This window comes from Paroedura picta, chromosome 6 (genome assembly GCF_049243985.1).
Source record: "Paroedura picta isolate Pp20150507F chromosome 6, Ppicta_v3.0, whole genome shotgun sequence".
NCBI classification, from domain to species: Eukaryota; Metazoa; Chordata; class Lepidosauria; order Squamata; family Gekkonidae; genus Paroedura; species Paroedura picta.
In genome coordinates this window covers 90,386,235-90,403,895 of record NC_135374.1, presented here as the reverse complement: position 1 = coordinate 90,403,895, position 17,661 = coordinate 90,386,235, and the positions used below count along the sequence as shown (strand labels likewise).

The 17,661-nt window shown below is 45.8% G+C and overlaps 1 protein-coding gene across 2 annotated transcripts in view; it reads right to left on the bottom strand.

The window, feature by feature from the left end:
* Positions 1-15,536, bottom strand: part of LOC143840285 (vertebrate ancient opsin-like) — a 38,755-nt gene extending 23,219 nt beyond the window's left edge. The window contains exons 1-4 of one of the 2 annotated variants that reach the window (XM_077343609.1): positions 15,306-15,536; positions 9,917-10,023; positions 7,866-8,529; positions 3,489-3,814 (exon numbers count right to left, since the gene is read on the bottom strand). In XM_077343609.1, coding sequence (XP_077199724.1) covers positions 3,489-3,814; positions 7,866-8,190 — 651 coding nt within the window. In that variant the 5' untranslated portion in view covers positions 8,191-8,529; positions 9,917-10,023; positions 15,306-15,536. The remainder of the gene's footprint in view (positions 1-3,488; positions 3,815-7,865; positions 8,530-9,916; positions 10,024-15,305) is intronic. The other variant, XM_077343608.1, reaches the window with a different exon arrangement.
* Between the last annotated feature and the right edge of the window lie 2,125 nt (positions 15,537-17,661).

Here is a 17,661-nt window from a genome sequence, read left to right as displayed (position 1 = left end):
CCAAACCTGCTTGCTGCAAAGCTTGGGAGTGATCTAGCAAAGTCTTGGATGGCTGCTATGAGGGTGGGAAAGTATGGATTTTCCAGGGCCCAACCACGTAGCGACCATTTTCCCTGCCCCTCTGGTGGCCATTGTCTCCCCCTACTACTTAGCTTTTCAAAAATGAAAAACTAAGAATTCACAATGCTTGATTCACAGATTGTTATAACACTATCCCAGTCTATGCTATTTAATTGCAAATTTAAAAAAAACAGTGGCCATTTTGTGATTGGCTCTACCTCCCTGGGCCCCCATTTTATGGTTGTGCTCCGTGTCAAAATTACACAGGCTCAAAAAGTTTGGAGACTGCTAAAACTGCATGCATGGAGGAACTTATGCATGTATGCCTACTCAATGTTAGATGTGAAGTAAACTTAAAAAAAAAATTACAGTTCACAAATGATGTTTCATTTCCCCCTCCCCCACTATTTCCTCTTTTCCTTTCCTGAAAGTCTCCATAGTCTTTCCTTCTCCAACCTACTTTTATCTGTCTTCAGCTTCCCCTCTTTACTTACCTCTTGCAGTCGCTCTCCAGGAAAACTCTGATCATGTTGTGTACTGCCAGCTCAGCCTTGCTCACCTGGGTGGTGGGCAACCATCAAGGACTTGTGGAGGGGGGAACCTCACTTTTCCCTGAATCCCCTCCCCACACTATTTCCCCTTTCCTTACTCCTGGCAGACCTCATATCTTCATCATTCCCTTTTTCCTTCTCTCCATCCAACCAATCAATCTGCTTTTGATCCCTCATGCCATCTATCTATCTATCTATCTATCTATCTATCTATCTATCTATCTATCTATCTATCTATCTATCTATCTATCTATCTATCTATCTATCTATCACATTTATAGTCCACCTCCCTCCTTGGGGGACTCAAGGCAGATTACATAAAAACACATAAAATCCTCAATCTTTAAAACCACCCATCTCCAAATGGCAAAGGAATAAATTCATCCACTCCCTCCATAACATCCACAAAGCGTTCAACAGATGATGTAGTAAAAACGGGGAGGGGAGGCATTCTTAAACAACCCAGCTTAGTGGAAGAGCTCTGTTTTACATGCCGTCAGGGCCCTCAGCTCTCCCAGGAGCTGATTCCACCAGGTTGGGGCCAGGACCAAAAAGGCCAGGCATACCTCTCTAGGGCCAGGGACCCTTGATTAGTACTTGCAAAGCACATAAGCAGATAAGCGGTCCCTCAGATAGGTAGGGCCCTTGAAGGTCAAAACAAAACCCTTGAACCTGATCCGGGCCGTAACTGGTAACCACTGCAGCTGCCTCAGCACAGACTAGATATGGGTCCTCCAAGATGACCCAGTGGTGTAACACCTTCTGTGCTTTACTGATTGCTAGGCTAATCTGTTTGAGTCTACATACAAAATTCCTAATCCAGAACAACTAATCTGTGTTGTTTATTGATACTATTTTTCCAAAAAGCTATACAAAACTGAAATCAGTCAGTCATCCCATATGGCTAAAAAAGCCCAAACCAAAAACAGAAAAGTATTCATGTCAGTACAACCTTCCCAATTCCTTTCATGTTATCACAGTGATTCAACAGTTAAGAATGTAATCCAAATTAATATAGTTATTACATTACAGAGACACCCTTTCACAGATTCATTAATCCTAACTTTCCTGGTAATCCTTGCTCAGTACAAAAGTTAGAACATGAATGAACTTCAGTTTCCCATGAGAAAAAGACATGAAGAAGGATAACTGCTTAAGTCTACTTCATAAAGTAGGCCTAAAATAAGCCTCCACAAGAAAATTGCACAATCCTGCCTGTATCCAACTGCTGTCTCCATCTTCTCTTGCACAAAGACCCTCAATGGTAACATATTTCAGGAAGCAGCTGGGGTGGTCTTAGTCAATGGACAACAGGGGCTATTGCCCCATGCTGAAGGGGCAACCATTCACCCACCCACTCCCAATATAGGAAAGAAAAGTGGCCGGCTCCAGTCATGCCACCATTCACTCCCAACCTGGTCAGGGATCGGGTCCATATACTCACAGAGCTTTTCTTCACCAGGAATCTGGCCCAGCGCAGCACTCATCCAGTTATGGGGCTAATTTCCACTTCCAAACGATGTTGCCATTGATCTGGGGCGGTCCCGGGACTGGCAAGGGAATGCGGGTCCCGGTCTAGGACCGCCCCAGACCAGCAGTGAGGTTGTCCAGAAGCAGAAATTAGCCTTGAGCCAAGTGCTGCACTGGGCTGGATTCCAGATGCAGAAAAGGTCACAGTGACAGCCATTTAAGTCTGCCCAACTTGGGACTTGGGGAGTGGCTACTTGGGCAGTACCTGCCATGCTCAAGGCTCAGCAGCCAGCTTCTGGTAGCAGCTCACACCTGTCTCACATAGGGCAAGGGCTACCCCTGTTCTCAAAAGGCATACAGGCAGTGATTCTGGGGCCCATCTTTGACTTTTGCTCCGAGCATCAAAATCATCCCTGCTCTGGGCATCTGACCAGAGCTGTAATCATCATGGGCCTTAGATAAAGATTCCAGCTAACATCTCCCTCTGTATTGCCCACATCCAAACCTAATTCTTCTCAAAAGCCTGCATTAACTTCTCAATGTGCAACAACCATACTATGCAGAGAGCCTCCCATGTTCTCTTTCAGATGTTCCCATCACTCAAGCAGTACAGATTCTGAACTATGCCAAATAATCTTTACTTTAACATGAACCTGATGTAAGTTAAGGTTTACAAGCACAAGATGAAAATTGTAACAAGCAATTGCTTCACCAGTTTTCCTGTGACGATTCATGGGATTCTGTGATCATTCTCCACCAGCAGTACCCCCTTCTCAACTGAGCTTTAGTTCATTGCCCTTCATCAAAAACTCTGCTACCTATTATGCACAGTGGCAACCAGACTGGGCCACTGGTTTCTTGCAGTGGGGCAGCATGCCCTGTCCCTTCTTGTGTACATCTGGAGAGCCACAGTTTGACCACCCCTGCTTCACATCCACGGACAAGCCTTTTCCAGGGGTATCGTGAAGATGTTAAGGTCAAGGTAGAAACTTTATAGGGATCCTCCAGCACAAGTGCCAAGGGTCCTTGGGGACCACCTTTTCTGACACAAATCAGCCAGGCAGGAATAACAACTCTGCCCGTCAGTCCAGAAAAAACACAATGCTTTAAAGTAAGCTGTTTGTGAGATACTTGGAAAGGTAGAGCATGAAATGTCAATTAATTAAATGTAACAAATACAAAAAAACAATTCTAAACATGTCTGTTCTGGTTTCTACTAAGGTCTACTCACTGGGGTTTACTCCCAGGAAAGTGTTGTTAGAATTGCACTGACAAGTAAGGATCATTATTCTCAAGTAAGTGTATGTAGTAGTATACATATGTACTGTTGAGATCAAGTAAAACACATCTTCCTAGAGGTAGCATTCCATATTAGCATACATGTGATTAGCTTGTGGCATCACTTACTCGTTTGACAGCATAAAAGAGGCGTCCATAGCTGTATATCATGACCATTACTGGGATGACCAAGCAGAATAAGAAGAGGCAGATGATGTAGGATACCGACTCTAGTGAGTCAGAGCTCCACTGAACTGAACAGCCGGTGCCTGCCCCCTCAATCCCATAACTGCTCCAGCCCAAGAGAGGTGGTACAGTCCAAACCAGAGAATAGAACCAGGAGCCACCAACTCCGAGCAGGACCTTCCGATAATCAGAGCCACGCTTATTGCTGAGTGTGAGAGTGCTGTAACGTTCGTAAGATAGAATAGCCAATGAGATCAGGGACACAATACCTGCAACAAACAACAACAAAAGCATACAGGAATTCAGTATGTACTTCACATAGAACAGAACGCTAAATACCAATTAATGCATGATTAAAATGTCAAAGGACATGTTAATGAATCTCTGGATTAATTGCCAGCACAAAACAGTGTATTCATTTCCATTTTGGCTAATTTCTTACGGAAGCCTTTGACAGCCTCAGAACCATTCTCATTCAAGCAGCATCGGCAAAAGTATTAGGATCTGTCACAAGGAAAATAATTCCTATTTGGGACTGTAAATAGAATTACTTTGGAATTTTTTTGGCAGGGGAAGCATTGAGAAAGTTGATGCTGAATTAGCTGAGTAAGCTCTGACTGGCAGGGGCTCATGGGAATTATAGTCCATTGACATCTGGAGGGCCGCAGTTTGACTACCCTTGGTCTAGAACAAGAACTTCTGGTGGAGTTGGGGAGTGGGATCTGCCCTGCATTCAAAAGCCTTTTCCTCTCTTCTCCTGTCTGTGTGGTTCCATTGTGTTTTTCACACTGTAAACGGCTTTGGGCCTTATTTGGGAGATATTTGAGATATAAAATAAAATCATGATGATTGTTATTATTCTTTCGTTATGACTTTAGAAGTCCACAAGATGATCCCTGTGGTCAACATTGGCACCTTTCCTAGTGCCATCAAGTGGTTTTAGAAAGTCAGTGGGGTCAGGAGAGGGCTTTTGCCCAGCAGGACATCTGATTGGCCACCAGAGAGCTGACTGGTTGAGCAGATTAAAAAAAAAAACATTGCTTTCAGCTGCACCTGCCAGAACACATGGCTCTTTACTGCATAACGAAGGATATCTGTATGCGAGAAAATGTTTTCACACAAGAAAATGTTTTTAAAAACAGTATGCTCGCTTTGAAAGTCATCCTCTAAGAACAGCTTCTGCCTGAAGTGTTGAAGTGTTATTAAGAGTTATGCATAATCTCACTTGCTGACATTTCATGGTTGGCTCTGTCTCCTGTGGCAGCCATTTTGTTGTTTTGCCCACCACCTCACGTCAGGACTCTAAAGGGGCCCATGGGATGAAAAAGTCTGGGGACCACTGACCAAGACAATAGGAGGATTAAAAAAAAAAAACAATCCCTGCACTACACTCCCTACATATCGTTGCTTAGCCTTGGCATGTCAAAACAGAAACTTCGGGGAGGTAAGAGACACAAAATGGAAATGGTTTGGGATCCAGTCTATATTCTTCAGGGTACTGGAAGTCTATTTTATGATTATAGCTAGATAGTGTTGTTTGACTGTCTACATTTCGGAGTAAAATTAAAGGAGAGTTGGTTTTCACGACCTCCCATTTTTCACGACCTCAATGCAGCTTACAATCACCTTCTCTTCCTCTCCCCACAACAGACATCTTGAGTGGTGGGTGGGGCTGAAAGTGTCCTGAGAAACTGCTCTGTGAGAACAGCTTGAATAGGCCTGTGACTAGCTCAAGGCCATGGAGCTGGCTGCATGTGGAGGAAAAGGGAATCAGACCCAGTTCGGCAAATCAGAAGCCACCACTCTTAACCATTACACCAAACTTGTTCTCATTTTCATGCTTATGCCCTATTATTATGGTTCAGCAGCATCTCACCATGCTTCACTCTACAGGATATTACCTATATCTATATATCTATAATATATATCATTCTAGAATACTCAGATCCCAAAATCAATGTTCTCTTTTATTCATAGCAAGACTGTAAAACAGCTGGTGTTAGCATTATTAAGAGAGTGTGTCACTCATATTAAATGCCATTACTTCAAAAGCCTCGCTTTGCTCATACCTAAGGCCTCTTATGCACGGTCAAGAATGCCCGCGCTGGCGGCAGGAGTGCTTCGGTTAAAATCACCGAGAACACTCACTGCTGTCGCCAGCATGGGTACCTCCCGGCCCAAGGTTACAGAAGGTAAGCGACCGCGGGATCTTCCTCAGCTTCCTGGGTAAGCCAGGGCTGAGGCGGGCCAGTGCTGTGCATAATCACCAACGCCAGGCCTGCTCAGCCCCGACCCTACGTTGTTCCTGTAGGGACACCGTGCGCCCCTGCGGGCTCCCCGGAGCCCCGGAGCTGGCAGGGGCGACCCCCTGCCCCCACCTGTATTTGCAGAGGGAGCCTGGGCCCCCCCACTCCCTCCTCGGGCTGTCCAAACCTCCCCCTGCCCCCCATGCTTACCCAGCATGCCTCACCCCTGTGCATACACGGGGAATGGCGGGGTATCCTGGCCCGCTGCAACGGGATGGCGGCAGCACGCAGTAGCTGCCACCGTGCATAAGAGGTCTAAGAGCCTAACACCTGCTTAACACCTAAGAGCCTAACACATATCAGCAATAGAATAAAAGAGTTGGAAGGAACCTCATGGGTCATCTAGTCCAACCCCCTGCACTATGCAGGACACTCACATCCCAATCGTTCATCTACTGTAACCTCCCACCCCTTTGCCTTCTCAGAATCAGCCTCTCCGTCAGATGGCTATCTAGCCTCTGTTTAAAAATTTCCAAAGATGGACAACCCACCACCTTCCGAGGAAGCCTGTTCCACTGAGAAACTGCTCTAACTGTCAGGAACTTCTTCCGGATGTTTAGATGGAATTTCTTTTGAATTAATTTCATCCCATTTGTTCTGGTCTGTCCCTCTGGAGCAAGAGAGAACAATTCTGCTCCAACAATCAAATGCTTGATTGTTTTTATGTTGTAAGCCACATTTGCGATCCCACTGGAGAGATAAGTGGGGCATAAAATAATTAAATAATTTGCAAAATAATAAAACAATCCCTTCAAGAACATTATATAAATACAAAGCTTTATTTAACTACATACATTCTCCTTTTGTTTTTGGTTTTTGAAAGAAAACCATTGCCGCTCAAACCTATTCACTACGCAGGGAACCAAGAAAAGAAAGAACTTATCGACAAAAGTTGTAACAAGAAGATCCTGCTTTACCTGCAGTTCCTTCTTGCTCATATTAAACATCCTCAGAGTTAAGTATCTCTGCTGATTCCATATATTCTTAATTCATTACATGGGAAGTAAGAGAAATGAGTACAAAAATAGCAATACCAACATTTTCATTTTCATAACATAACATATATCTTCTCTGAGGCTGTTAGTGAAAAGTTATTTTAAATCACAGAGAGACAAAAGCAATGGATTACTAAGAAGTTATTTATGGATTATTTAATTATGTAATTATAGTGTGGTCAGTGAATCAATAAATGCTCCTGTTTATTGAAGTCATTTAATGATTCTCCAGGGCCATTTCATCTGCAGTGATTATCTGCCGCATTTTATATTATTTCAGAAAACACTAATGTAAACGAGTAAGACTAACAAAAGAATAAAAGGGAGAAGAGTCTTTCACTAACTATACCAATGAAGTAACAGAGCAATCCTATGTTGCTGGCAGGGGCTCATGGGAATTGTAATCCATGAACATCTGGAGGACCATAGGTTGTCTACCCCTGCTGTACAGGATTCCACTTTAAAGATGCTAAAAGCCAGGCTAAACATTACAGAGGAAATCTGTGAGAGAGACAATAATCCTAAAGGCAGTTCCATCCTAAACCATTGACTTCAATGGACTATGCAGGGCAGAACTCTCAATGGATTAATTAGGGTACACCTCTGACCAGGAGAATTTTCCCCCCTCTGCATCATGTCCCCTGGAGAAATTTGCCCCTCAGCATCAAATATCAATGGGATGGTTTAGCCCAGGCCAGTCTGATCTTGTAAGCTAAGCAGTTCAGCCCTACTTAGTACTTAGAAAGAAGACCAACAAGGAATACGAGGGTCATTACTCCAAAGCAGGTTATGGCAAACCAGCTCTGAACGCCTGCTACTTGAAACCCCCATACGCAAGTTGTTCTTGTCAAACACCTGCTAAGTGAGGCTTAAAAACCATGGCTCCCTTACCCCGAAGATGCCTCTTTCTAAAGGAGTGAAGCAAGGCGGTCTTTTAGCTCCATCCTTATTTAATCTGTTTCTAGCTGACCTCCCTACTCATCTAGCCGCAGTGAAATTTTAAAGCGTTGGACACTTACCGAAGCAGGAATTGACAAAGCCGTACCACTGACAGCCATATTCCCCTCCAAGCCATTTGCCATAGATATTGGATGCAAAACTGATGGTGGTGCCAGAGATGCAGACCAGCATGTCGCTAAGGCTGATGTTAAGCAGCAGCATATTCACAGGGTTGCGGAGAGCTTTAAACTTGCAGAAGAGAATCAGGACGATCAAGTTGTTCCAAAAGCCAAAAACCAGTATTAGTCCAAGGAAAACCGCCACAATGGTGTGCCCCCTTCTAGAGAGGCCAGTTCCCAGCTCCTCCGTAGATGCGTTCAGGTTGACTGTCCAGCTGGCATTCATTTCTGTTGTTACAGTAAGATAATAACGAAGAACCTCATTTTCAGGTTTATCCCTGTCTGAAGATGGCTATCTTGCAATTGTTAAGCATATGCCAGTCATGACGATGTAGCTGTCATTGTCTAACACTGAACTGCAGATTCCAAAAACATATCGCTTTCTCGGCAACTGACTGTCAGTGCTGAACAGAGGATGGCAAGAATCTGAAGACTAATGTGAATTATACCATAACAGCATGTCTTTTAAAACTGCACAAAAGTGGATGCTCCTTTCTTCCTCCAAATCCATAAAAATCTTCTCCTAATGGTGTGCGGTTGCCAAGTTACTCTCAAATGCCAGTTCCTGCATTATACATGTAAGGAAAGAGGGAAAGAATAATAAAGACAGTAATTGTATACTAAGGAATTATATTTATATTTCTGTAATTACACTTACTATCCTTTCCTCTCTTTCCACAAGCACTTCCAATGATTTGTGTTTCTAATATGATATAAGACAATCACACACTTTATACAACTTATAACTGCTTAGTGATTTATATCTCAGAATAGAAACAAACCAAATACATCTTGGGTAATAACTAATAATTTTTTCTCTCTAAGTTAATCTCTTGAACTCTTATTCTGAATAAATGTTCTTGCTGTTAAAGAAGACAGAGAGCTGGAACAACGGCCCTAATATGTTCTTCAGTTTAAGGCACCCACCTGCAAAACAACAACTTTCATAATTGTTTCTGTCTTATCTTTCAACTAGTAGGAAGCATCCAAAATGCTTCTGAACAGGCAAACAGGGTTGCTATGTGTACACCAATAGGCCAATAGTTCTTAGACCAGCATACCCTCAGCTCTGTAAGACATAATGCCAGCACAATACCAATGTATGTAGAGCAACTGGTCATTAATACACAATGTGCATTGCTTCTCTGCTGGTTTGTCCTGTATGGTTCTCTCGGGTTTACCTTGGTAGATTTTGTGAGCTGCAAACAAGGTTATCAAATGGCAGCAATTAGATCTTGAAAATTATTTCAACGATTAACAAAATATGACCCTAACATTTTTGGGGGGGAAAAAAGAACTGTTCCTCGTTTAATAAATCTTATACACTACTAACATTTAAATTATATGCTCTCAAATATTTATCAGCAGCAGTGTAATCATTATTTTTTCATATAGACTCTTGATTGAGAGCAAATGTAAGTAACCATAGACTATTCTCTGTAGCTACTGCTTACCCAGATAGGAAAAAGAAGGGGGGGGGGGAAATAGCAGGCAGATAAGTGACAAGGCATTTTGACACATTGGCAGAGCATATATTGATCCAATCCCTGGGGAGAATCACACTAATAGGTCTCCAGAAACTACACTTCCAACACTCCTTTTAACATTATTTTTCTCAGCAGCGTGGGGAATGTATTATACATCAGATAGACGCATTATGCACAGGCCAGGAAAGGCCCCTTCCAGGCCGTGGCCTCTGTTAGAGCCTCTGATGGCCCCGGCAAGAGAACACAGCAGCCAGCAGAGGCCCAGCTGGAACTGGCCTATGCATAAAGGAAGAGACCCAACTCCTCCTCTGTACCTATGGTGTCCCTGCAGGCACCTGTCCCCAACCCCCAGTCCGGAGACCAGGACCAGTCCATGGAACAGTCGGTACCGGGCCGCAGCTCCTCCTCATCCTCCTCCCCGTCTGCTGCCTCGGGGGCTGCCCTGCCACTCTGCCGCCGGCTCACCTTTGGTGCTCTCCGGTTGCTGCCATGGCTGGGGCTCCCCCTTGGCATGGCACTGCGCATCTGCTGCTGGCAGCACCTCCCAGTGGGTGGCGGGAAGTCAGGGGCGCCTGCAGGAAAGCGAGCGGAACAGGGGCTCAGGCGGTGGTGATGTCCCTTGGCAAAAGACTACCTCCCCCCCGGGCCTCAGTAAAATTGTCAAGCGTTGACCGGTCCCCGGTGATAAAAAGGTTGGGGACCACTGCCTGCAGGGACACAAAACACCCCATTTGGCTCTGCAGCACTGCTGCATTTCTACAAACAGGCCATTTCTACACTCCCAAGATGGTGGGATAGTGGCATGCCGCTATCCCACCATCCTGTACGTGTGAAAGGCTATTAAGTATTTACTTGGAGAGCCTTTGTGGATGCTCCATCACTTCCTTTGCTACTGCTGTTGTAAATATGCAACTAATTTGTGAGAGAATACCGCCGCTCCTCAGGGTCAACCCTGCCCATTCAGTGACACTACCTGCCTTCTTGTGGTGCCAAACACCTTACACTGTTGCCTTCCAAATGCCTCCCACTGCCAGTTTTTAAGTCCACCTCATCTCTTGGATAGCCATAGTGCCATTTCAGCCATGCTTTATCTGCCTTTCCTGCAATGCCAAATACCTCCCTATGCTTATTATGAAACAGAGAATATTATTCATCCATAAAACCAGAACCCTTTCTCTTACTGATAAAAAGGATCCCTTTGGTAACGCTCACAATTCCTGAGAATTTGAGCCCAACTGGATGCCAAGTACATATATTTTTTTGTCTTTAACTGGTTACCAACAGAACAGTTTTGTCCTAGCTTCCTGAAAACTCCAAGACATGATCCCACAGGCTGCGTGCTATAAACTCTGGAAACTGCTCCTATATTATATGGGAAACAAACAAAAACACTACACTGTAAGTGTAAACAAGGTAAGGAAATTTCTGTGTGAAATGACAGGAACAATTAGAAAGAAGAGGAAGAGGAAAAAGAGGAAGAGCAGTTGGTCTTTATACCCTGCTTTTTTCTACCTGAAGGAGTCTCAAAGCAGCTTACATTAACCTTCCCTTTCCTCTCCCCACAACAGACACCCTGTGAGGTGGGTGAGGCTGAGAGAGCCCTGATATTACTGCTCAGTTACAACAGCTTTATCAGCAACGTGGCAAGCCCAAGGTCACCCAGCTGGCTGCATGTGGGGGAGTGCAGAATCGAACCCAGCGCTCTAGATTAGAAGTCCGCACTCCTAACTACTACACCAAACTGGCTCTCACAAACTATAAACTATACCAATATAATTTTGGTCGACTCCTGAATATATATAAGGTTTTCTAGGATTTACAGCCCTGACCTGAATAGCCCAGGCTAGCCCAATCTTGTCAGATCTTGGAAACTAAGCAGGTTCAGCCCTGGATTGGATACACCAAGGAAATCCAGGGTTGCTACAGAGAGGCAAGCAATGGTAAACCTCCTTTGAATGTCTCTTGCCTTGAAAACCATAAATCCGCTGTGCAAGAAACAAATGGTCTTTAGGAGCCTGAGGGTGTGCAATCAACAGCTCTGGAACCAAATATGGTTTCTTTAAAAGAAAATGAAGGGGAGTCTGAGGACATGGGCATGCTTTCCTTTTGAGGAGGGGGGGAGCGTTCCCATTCTGCCTAACCACTGGCTGACAGGGAAGCCCCAGAAAAGCCTCCTCTCACTTAAAATACTGATGTGGCCAGCCTCACTGCACAAGTCTGGAGATGATCTGTAATTCCAGGAACTCTCCAGGCCCCACCTGGAGGTTGGCTACCCCTAGGTTGGAAATATTCCTGGAGGTTTGGAGGTGGGACTTCAAAATGTTACAATGCCTCAGAGTCCACCCTCCAAAACTGCCATTTTAGCCTTGAAAGTTGATCTTTCTGATGTGGCCACCCTCACTGCACAAGTTTGAAGATGAGCTGTAATTACAGGAGCTCTCCAGGTCCTGCCTGGAGGTTGGCTCAGAGGTTAGCTGGAATTGAAATATTCCTGGAAGTTTGGACCTTAAAATGGTTCAATGCCTCAGAGTCCACCCTCCAAAGCAGCCATTTTTGGCTGCAGAGCTGATCATTATAATCTAGAGATGAGCAGCGATAGTAGAGAACGATGGTAGAAGCTTGCAGGCTGAGGTTGGGGTGGAATGGTGTGGGGGTGCCCTGCCTGGGCTACAGGCTTTGGCCAGCCCTTACCAGCAACTGTTTGTATTTTGGGAAGCAGACAGACAGATAGAGAGACCAGTATGGGTCCTGCAAGTCTGGAAAATGCAGGAAGATCTAAATAAAGAATATTTACAGCCTGAAACTGTAAATGGTGAATAAGTCAATGGCTGGAGTGACACAGGAGCTCAAGTGACTTTTCTCAATTTACCAGCTTGGCCTGGTAAATAAAACTCAGTAGGCAGGTCCTACAAAATCAAAGGCATAAGTGGGCCAGAATTTCAAGTGGAGTTAGCTTTACCGGAAAGCAGAAAGCGAGACTTTGTGGGTAACTAGATGTTCCACTTCTATTAGGCAGCAACCTGGCCTTGCAGACAAGAACAGGGACTCAGTTGCCAGCAGTAGGCCTCAGGCTTCAGAAGAGCAGACATCATCAGCCAAGCAACAGACTGTGCTAGCCAAGGGCTGTCTGTGGCCATATGCACTCCTTTTGAAGGGATGCATGTGAGGGGAGAGAGCTTTCCCTTCAGCCTAACTGCCTGTACTTCCAGTGGATCCTCAGACCCCACCTGGAGGCTGGTGTCCCTGAACCTCAGTGGGATACAATGCTACAGAGTCATCTCTGCAAAGCAGCCATTTTTGCCTGGGGAACTGATCTTTATAGTCTGGAGATGAGCAGCAATTCCAGGAGATCTCCAGGCCCCACCTGGAGGTTGGCTGTCCCTGGTCTGGAAATATTCCTTGTGCTTTGAATGTGGGGCCTCAAAAGTGTATAATGCCTCTGCAGCCAGCCATATAACACCCCTGACCTATTTCAGGTCAAAAAACTTTGCAAAGAGTAGGTAAGTTTACCAGATTGGTGTAATTTTGTGTTCTGAAATTCCACATTTACCTAGGTTTGCATAAACCTGACTAGGCTCAAGACTGTGGTATTCAGAGAGGCCTCCTTTTAGGGTTGCCAGCTTCCAAGTGAGGCACCAAACCATGAGCTAGCACCCATGACATTACAGAACGCAACAGGCTTTACTACTAGTATACTATAAGGTTTGGTGATAAGAAGAAACAAGGTGAATGTTTTTGACATTGCAGGTCATATCTAGGTGACATCTGCCAGCATTCGAACAGTAAGGAATGCAAGTGACATTCAACAGTGGTCACAATTCAAATCCTCCCAATGATGGACACAATTGCCCACCACAGCACTGTCATCTGTAGTTCTCTGCAACTATTTTATAGGTGGAAATGTTCAACACTGACTGCCTTAAATGTGCCTTTGTATACAAACAGGACACAACTGAATGTGAGGCAAAACTTCACAGTTAAAAGTTAGGCATTTACCTTACTTTGGATTTTTCTAACTATACAAACACATCTAACAAATTCACAGCTGCCTCTTTTTCTACGAAAAAGGAGGTTTTGCAAGGAAGCATTTGGAATGGAAGAAAGAATAGCATAATACTTCCCAGTTCCCTTGGCTCCTTCCCAAAGCTGCTTTTCCTCAAAAATGGAGAATTGGGATGGGGCTGCTATGTGCATCAGGGTGAAGCACAGGTAGGTCTAGATTTTGTTCATGACTTAGCCAAAAACAATAACAGATTTTCCTACTCCACTAGATATTGTAATCCTCTGAAATGCACTCGAGATACTCTCCCATTTTAATCCTTTAGTGGACTAACCACTAACCAAATGCATTAATTATTGGTTGTTCCATGTTATTGATTGTACTGATGGACTGATGTGTAATCTGCTTTTGAACCATGTGAAAAAGCAGTCTATAAATAAATAATGCAAATAAATAAAAAATCAAAAAGAATTAGGAGCCCAGTAGTACTTTATTCCAGCGTAAATTTTCATGAGTCACAGAAGCTCACTTCGTTAGATGTGTGGGCGTATCCATCACAAACAGTTAACTGTATATACCTGTTTCAAGCAAAATCACATAAAATTGCACTGCCCTGGATGCCTCCCCCTGCAGTTTTGTTAAACTTTGCTACAACAGAGATACCCCTTGGACTAGATAAACCAAATATGTTTACAGTTAAATCCACTTCATAGGAATTATTTTTACCCCTGTGTCTGCATGGATGCACCCTGAAAAGTAAAGCCTAGCATCTTAATTCCACCCCTTTATTCAGGGAGCGCTGTTCCGTAATGTTACCCAGCTCATGGGGGAATGACAAAATCCTTCCAGAGAACTGTCCTCAAACTTATGTTATTTATTCACTTTATTTATATCCCATTTTTCTCTCCAGTGGGATCCAAAAGCAATTCACACTGATCACCGCTCCTCTATTTTAGCCTCACAACAACCCTGGCAGGTAGGTTAGGCTTAGAGTCACCCACCAAGCTTCCACTGCTGAGAGGGGATCAGAACCTGGGTTTCCCAGTCTGTTTAAGAGTGACCGCTTCTAATCTGGAGACTAATCTGGGCTTGATTCCCTGCTTCTCCACATGCTGCCGGATGGGTGGCCTTGGGCAATCCTGTTGGAGATGTTCTCAGCAGTTCTGTCAGAGCTTTCTCAGCCCTACCTACCTCACAGTGGCAGGGCTGTTGTGGGAAGAGGAGGGAAAGGTGATTGTAAGATGCTCTGAGACTCCTCTGGGTAGTGAAAAGCTGAGTATAAAATCCAACTCTTCTTTATTGGATGTCCCAATCTGTTGCATAATCCACCTCAAAATCCACCAGTCAGACTATAACTATAAGTAAATAAATGGGCGTGTGCAAATTGCACCTTGCATGGTGCTTGCAAAAGGGAAGCATAGAAGGTACAGTCCTAACAAACGAATAGAACAGACCCGAGTACGGGTCTGAGTGTAACTACTTCAAATTACCCTCTAAGATAAAAAAAGAAATTCAGATTTAAGCACAAAACCGCCCTCGCGGCCGATCTGTGCCCTAGAAGCAGGGGGCGGCTTCTTGCCTGCCGGTCGCTGCCTCCCGCACCAAGTTCTCCAGGAGTTTGGCCGGCTCCTGCGCAGCGTTCTGCGGGCGTTGCGCGCTGCAGGCAGAATCCCCTTTTCCGTCAAGCCCCCCTCGGCGGCCCTACCCCCCAGCACCCACGACCCCCCCCCCGAGACCATCCCGAAGGTGCCAGCTTCGCCGCATCCCCCTTCTGCTGCCCGGGCTGGCGCTCCTCTCCGAAAATCGCCCGTCCCTGGCCGTGCCCCAGGCTGCCCCACACGAGCGCCGACCCACCTGCTGCGAGCGAACCCTCAGCTCTGGCGGGCACGACCAGGGCTCCGGGGCAGCCGCCGCCGCCGCTCCCCGAACAAACTTGGAAAGCGCGTCGCCTTCCTCGCCCGCAGCCGCCCGGCCGCCCACTGCTGCGCTGCGGCTTTCGAGGTTTCCCGCCCTCCCTCTCCGCAGCAGCTGCGCCTTCCAGCTCCTGCCAGGGAGGGGAGGAAGGAGGGACCCGTCTTGCAGCCGCACCCGCGCCGCCCCTTCTCCCCCAGGCGGGCACGCCGAGAGAGGGTCGGCTGCTCTTCTGCCTCCCGCCTTCACCTCCGGCGCGCCTCCGTCTCTTTATTCACTTCAATCCCATCCCGCCTGTCTCGCTTGCGTTTCATCCTCACGACGACCCCGCGAAGTCGGTCAGGCTGAGAGTGCATGGCCAGCACCCGGCAAGCTTCCCGGGCAGAGTGCGGATTCACAGGTGGGTTTCCCGGATCCCAGCGTGACTCTTTAACCATTATACCCCGGTGGGATCTGGAGATCCTCTGGAATCGCACCTTATCTCCAGATGACAGAGATCAATTCCCCTGAAGAAAAAGGAGAGGGGAATGTGGCATTATGCCCCACGTAGGGTCAGGGATGCCAGCCTCCAGGTTGGATCTGGGGACCCCCTGGTATACAAGGAGTTTCACAACTTTGATCTGCCAACTCTTTTCTCTACTCCCTCCAGCTGCCCACCAGAAGCCAGGTGAAAATTAGCAACCTGGGGGTGGGGATAGCACTGCCAGATCCAGGCTGTACAATTCCTGAGATTTGGGGATGGAACTTGGGAAGAAGGGGGACCTCAGTGGGTTACAATGCCCTTTTGAAGCCATCCTTCAAAATCCCCATCTACCACCACCCCTGCATACCCCTGAGCTGTCCAAGGGCCTGCCCAGCCTCACACACACACACCTTGCCAACTGCCCAGTTAAACATGCATACACGCATAGACCTGCTTTTGCATTCTCATTCTCCCCCCTCCCCCCGCACCCCTAAAGTGCAAAGTGAGCTGGAGAAGGAGGCTGTATCACCCACCAACACCCTTGCCCCCACCTCTAAGGCCTGAAACAGGCCTGGAGAAGGTAGCTGTGGCTTCATCGCCCCTCTGAACACCTACCCACCCACTGCTTTAGGGCAATGTTTATCAAGTTTTGAAAACATCCATTAAGGCAGGAGGAGAAAAGCCAGGGACCCCTGCAGATTGCTTGGGGACCTCCTGTGGTCCGAGGTTCCTGGTTGGGAATCAGTGGCACCAGAGCTGGCTTAAGGATTCACGGGGCCCTAGCAGAGTACAACTGCAGCAAGAGCAGAGCACCACCCCCATGAAAGCCAGTGTCACTCCAAGTGTCCTTCAGAGGGAAAAAGAGGGAGGAGAGAGGCTATACCCCTGGTCCATGGGGTATAGTTCTTGGATGGGAAACCACTGAGGAATCCCATGTTCTCTAAGCAGAGGCAGACAATGGCAAACCACCTGTGTCCCTCTTTTGTCTAGAAAACCCACCAAGGTTACCATAAGTCAACTGCAACAGGACTATATGGCAAGTAAGCTGTGTTTTGTTTTCTGCTGTTGTAAATAGGTGGACTTCTACTTTCGTTTAGGTTGCCTTTCTCCCCGGAGCTGCAATTAGTAAAGACCTCTTGTTGCCCAGATTTTCTCATAATTCCTGTAAGTTAGGCATCCTAGAGAGATCAAAGCATTTTTCCTCATCTCTTTGCATGTTCAGTTTCCCAGGGCAGGCATAGCTTTGGGCAGATTTTTCTGCTTGTTCATCTCTATTTATTTCCTGTCCATAAGATTGTTCCTGCTATACTGAGAAACTGGAGAAGTTAAATATGGAGGCCAGAGGGTTTATTTAAGAGATATCGAGCATCTCCAGCAAAGGTAGTAAACCAACTTAAAACTACCTGGTAGCATGTTTATGTTCGCAGCTTGCATTGATTGCTTCAGAGCTGAGTGCTGGAATGTACTAGCCATGCAAGGACTGAGCTTGAGGAATATTGAAAACAAACTTAAAACATGTGTTGGAGCACATTTTGGGCGCTTCCCTCCCCACTTAGCATGCATGTCTTGATCTGGAAGACACAAATAATGAACTGGGAGGGGTGGATCCCAGTGAAGAAAGCAATATAGAAAAATACAGATGCACTGGGAAATCAATATGGCAATAAAATATCCAAATTGGACTTATATAGAGTCTTCTTTCTTCAGTAACTCTTTATTCTTATTATTTCACACAAGTCCCGACGTGTTTCGCCTTACAGATTTTTCAAGGGACAATGTTTTTTATATTTAAGGACCAACTTCAACTTATTAAGGAATCTCTTGACAGAGTATAAG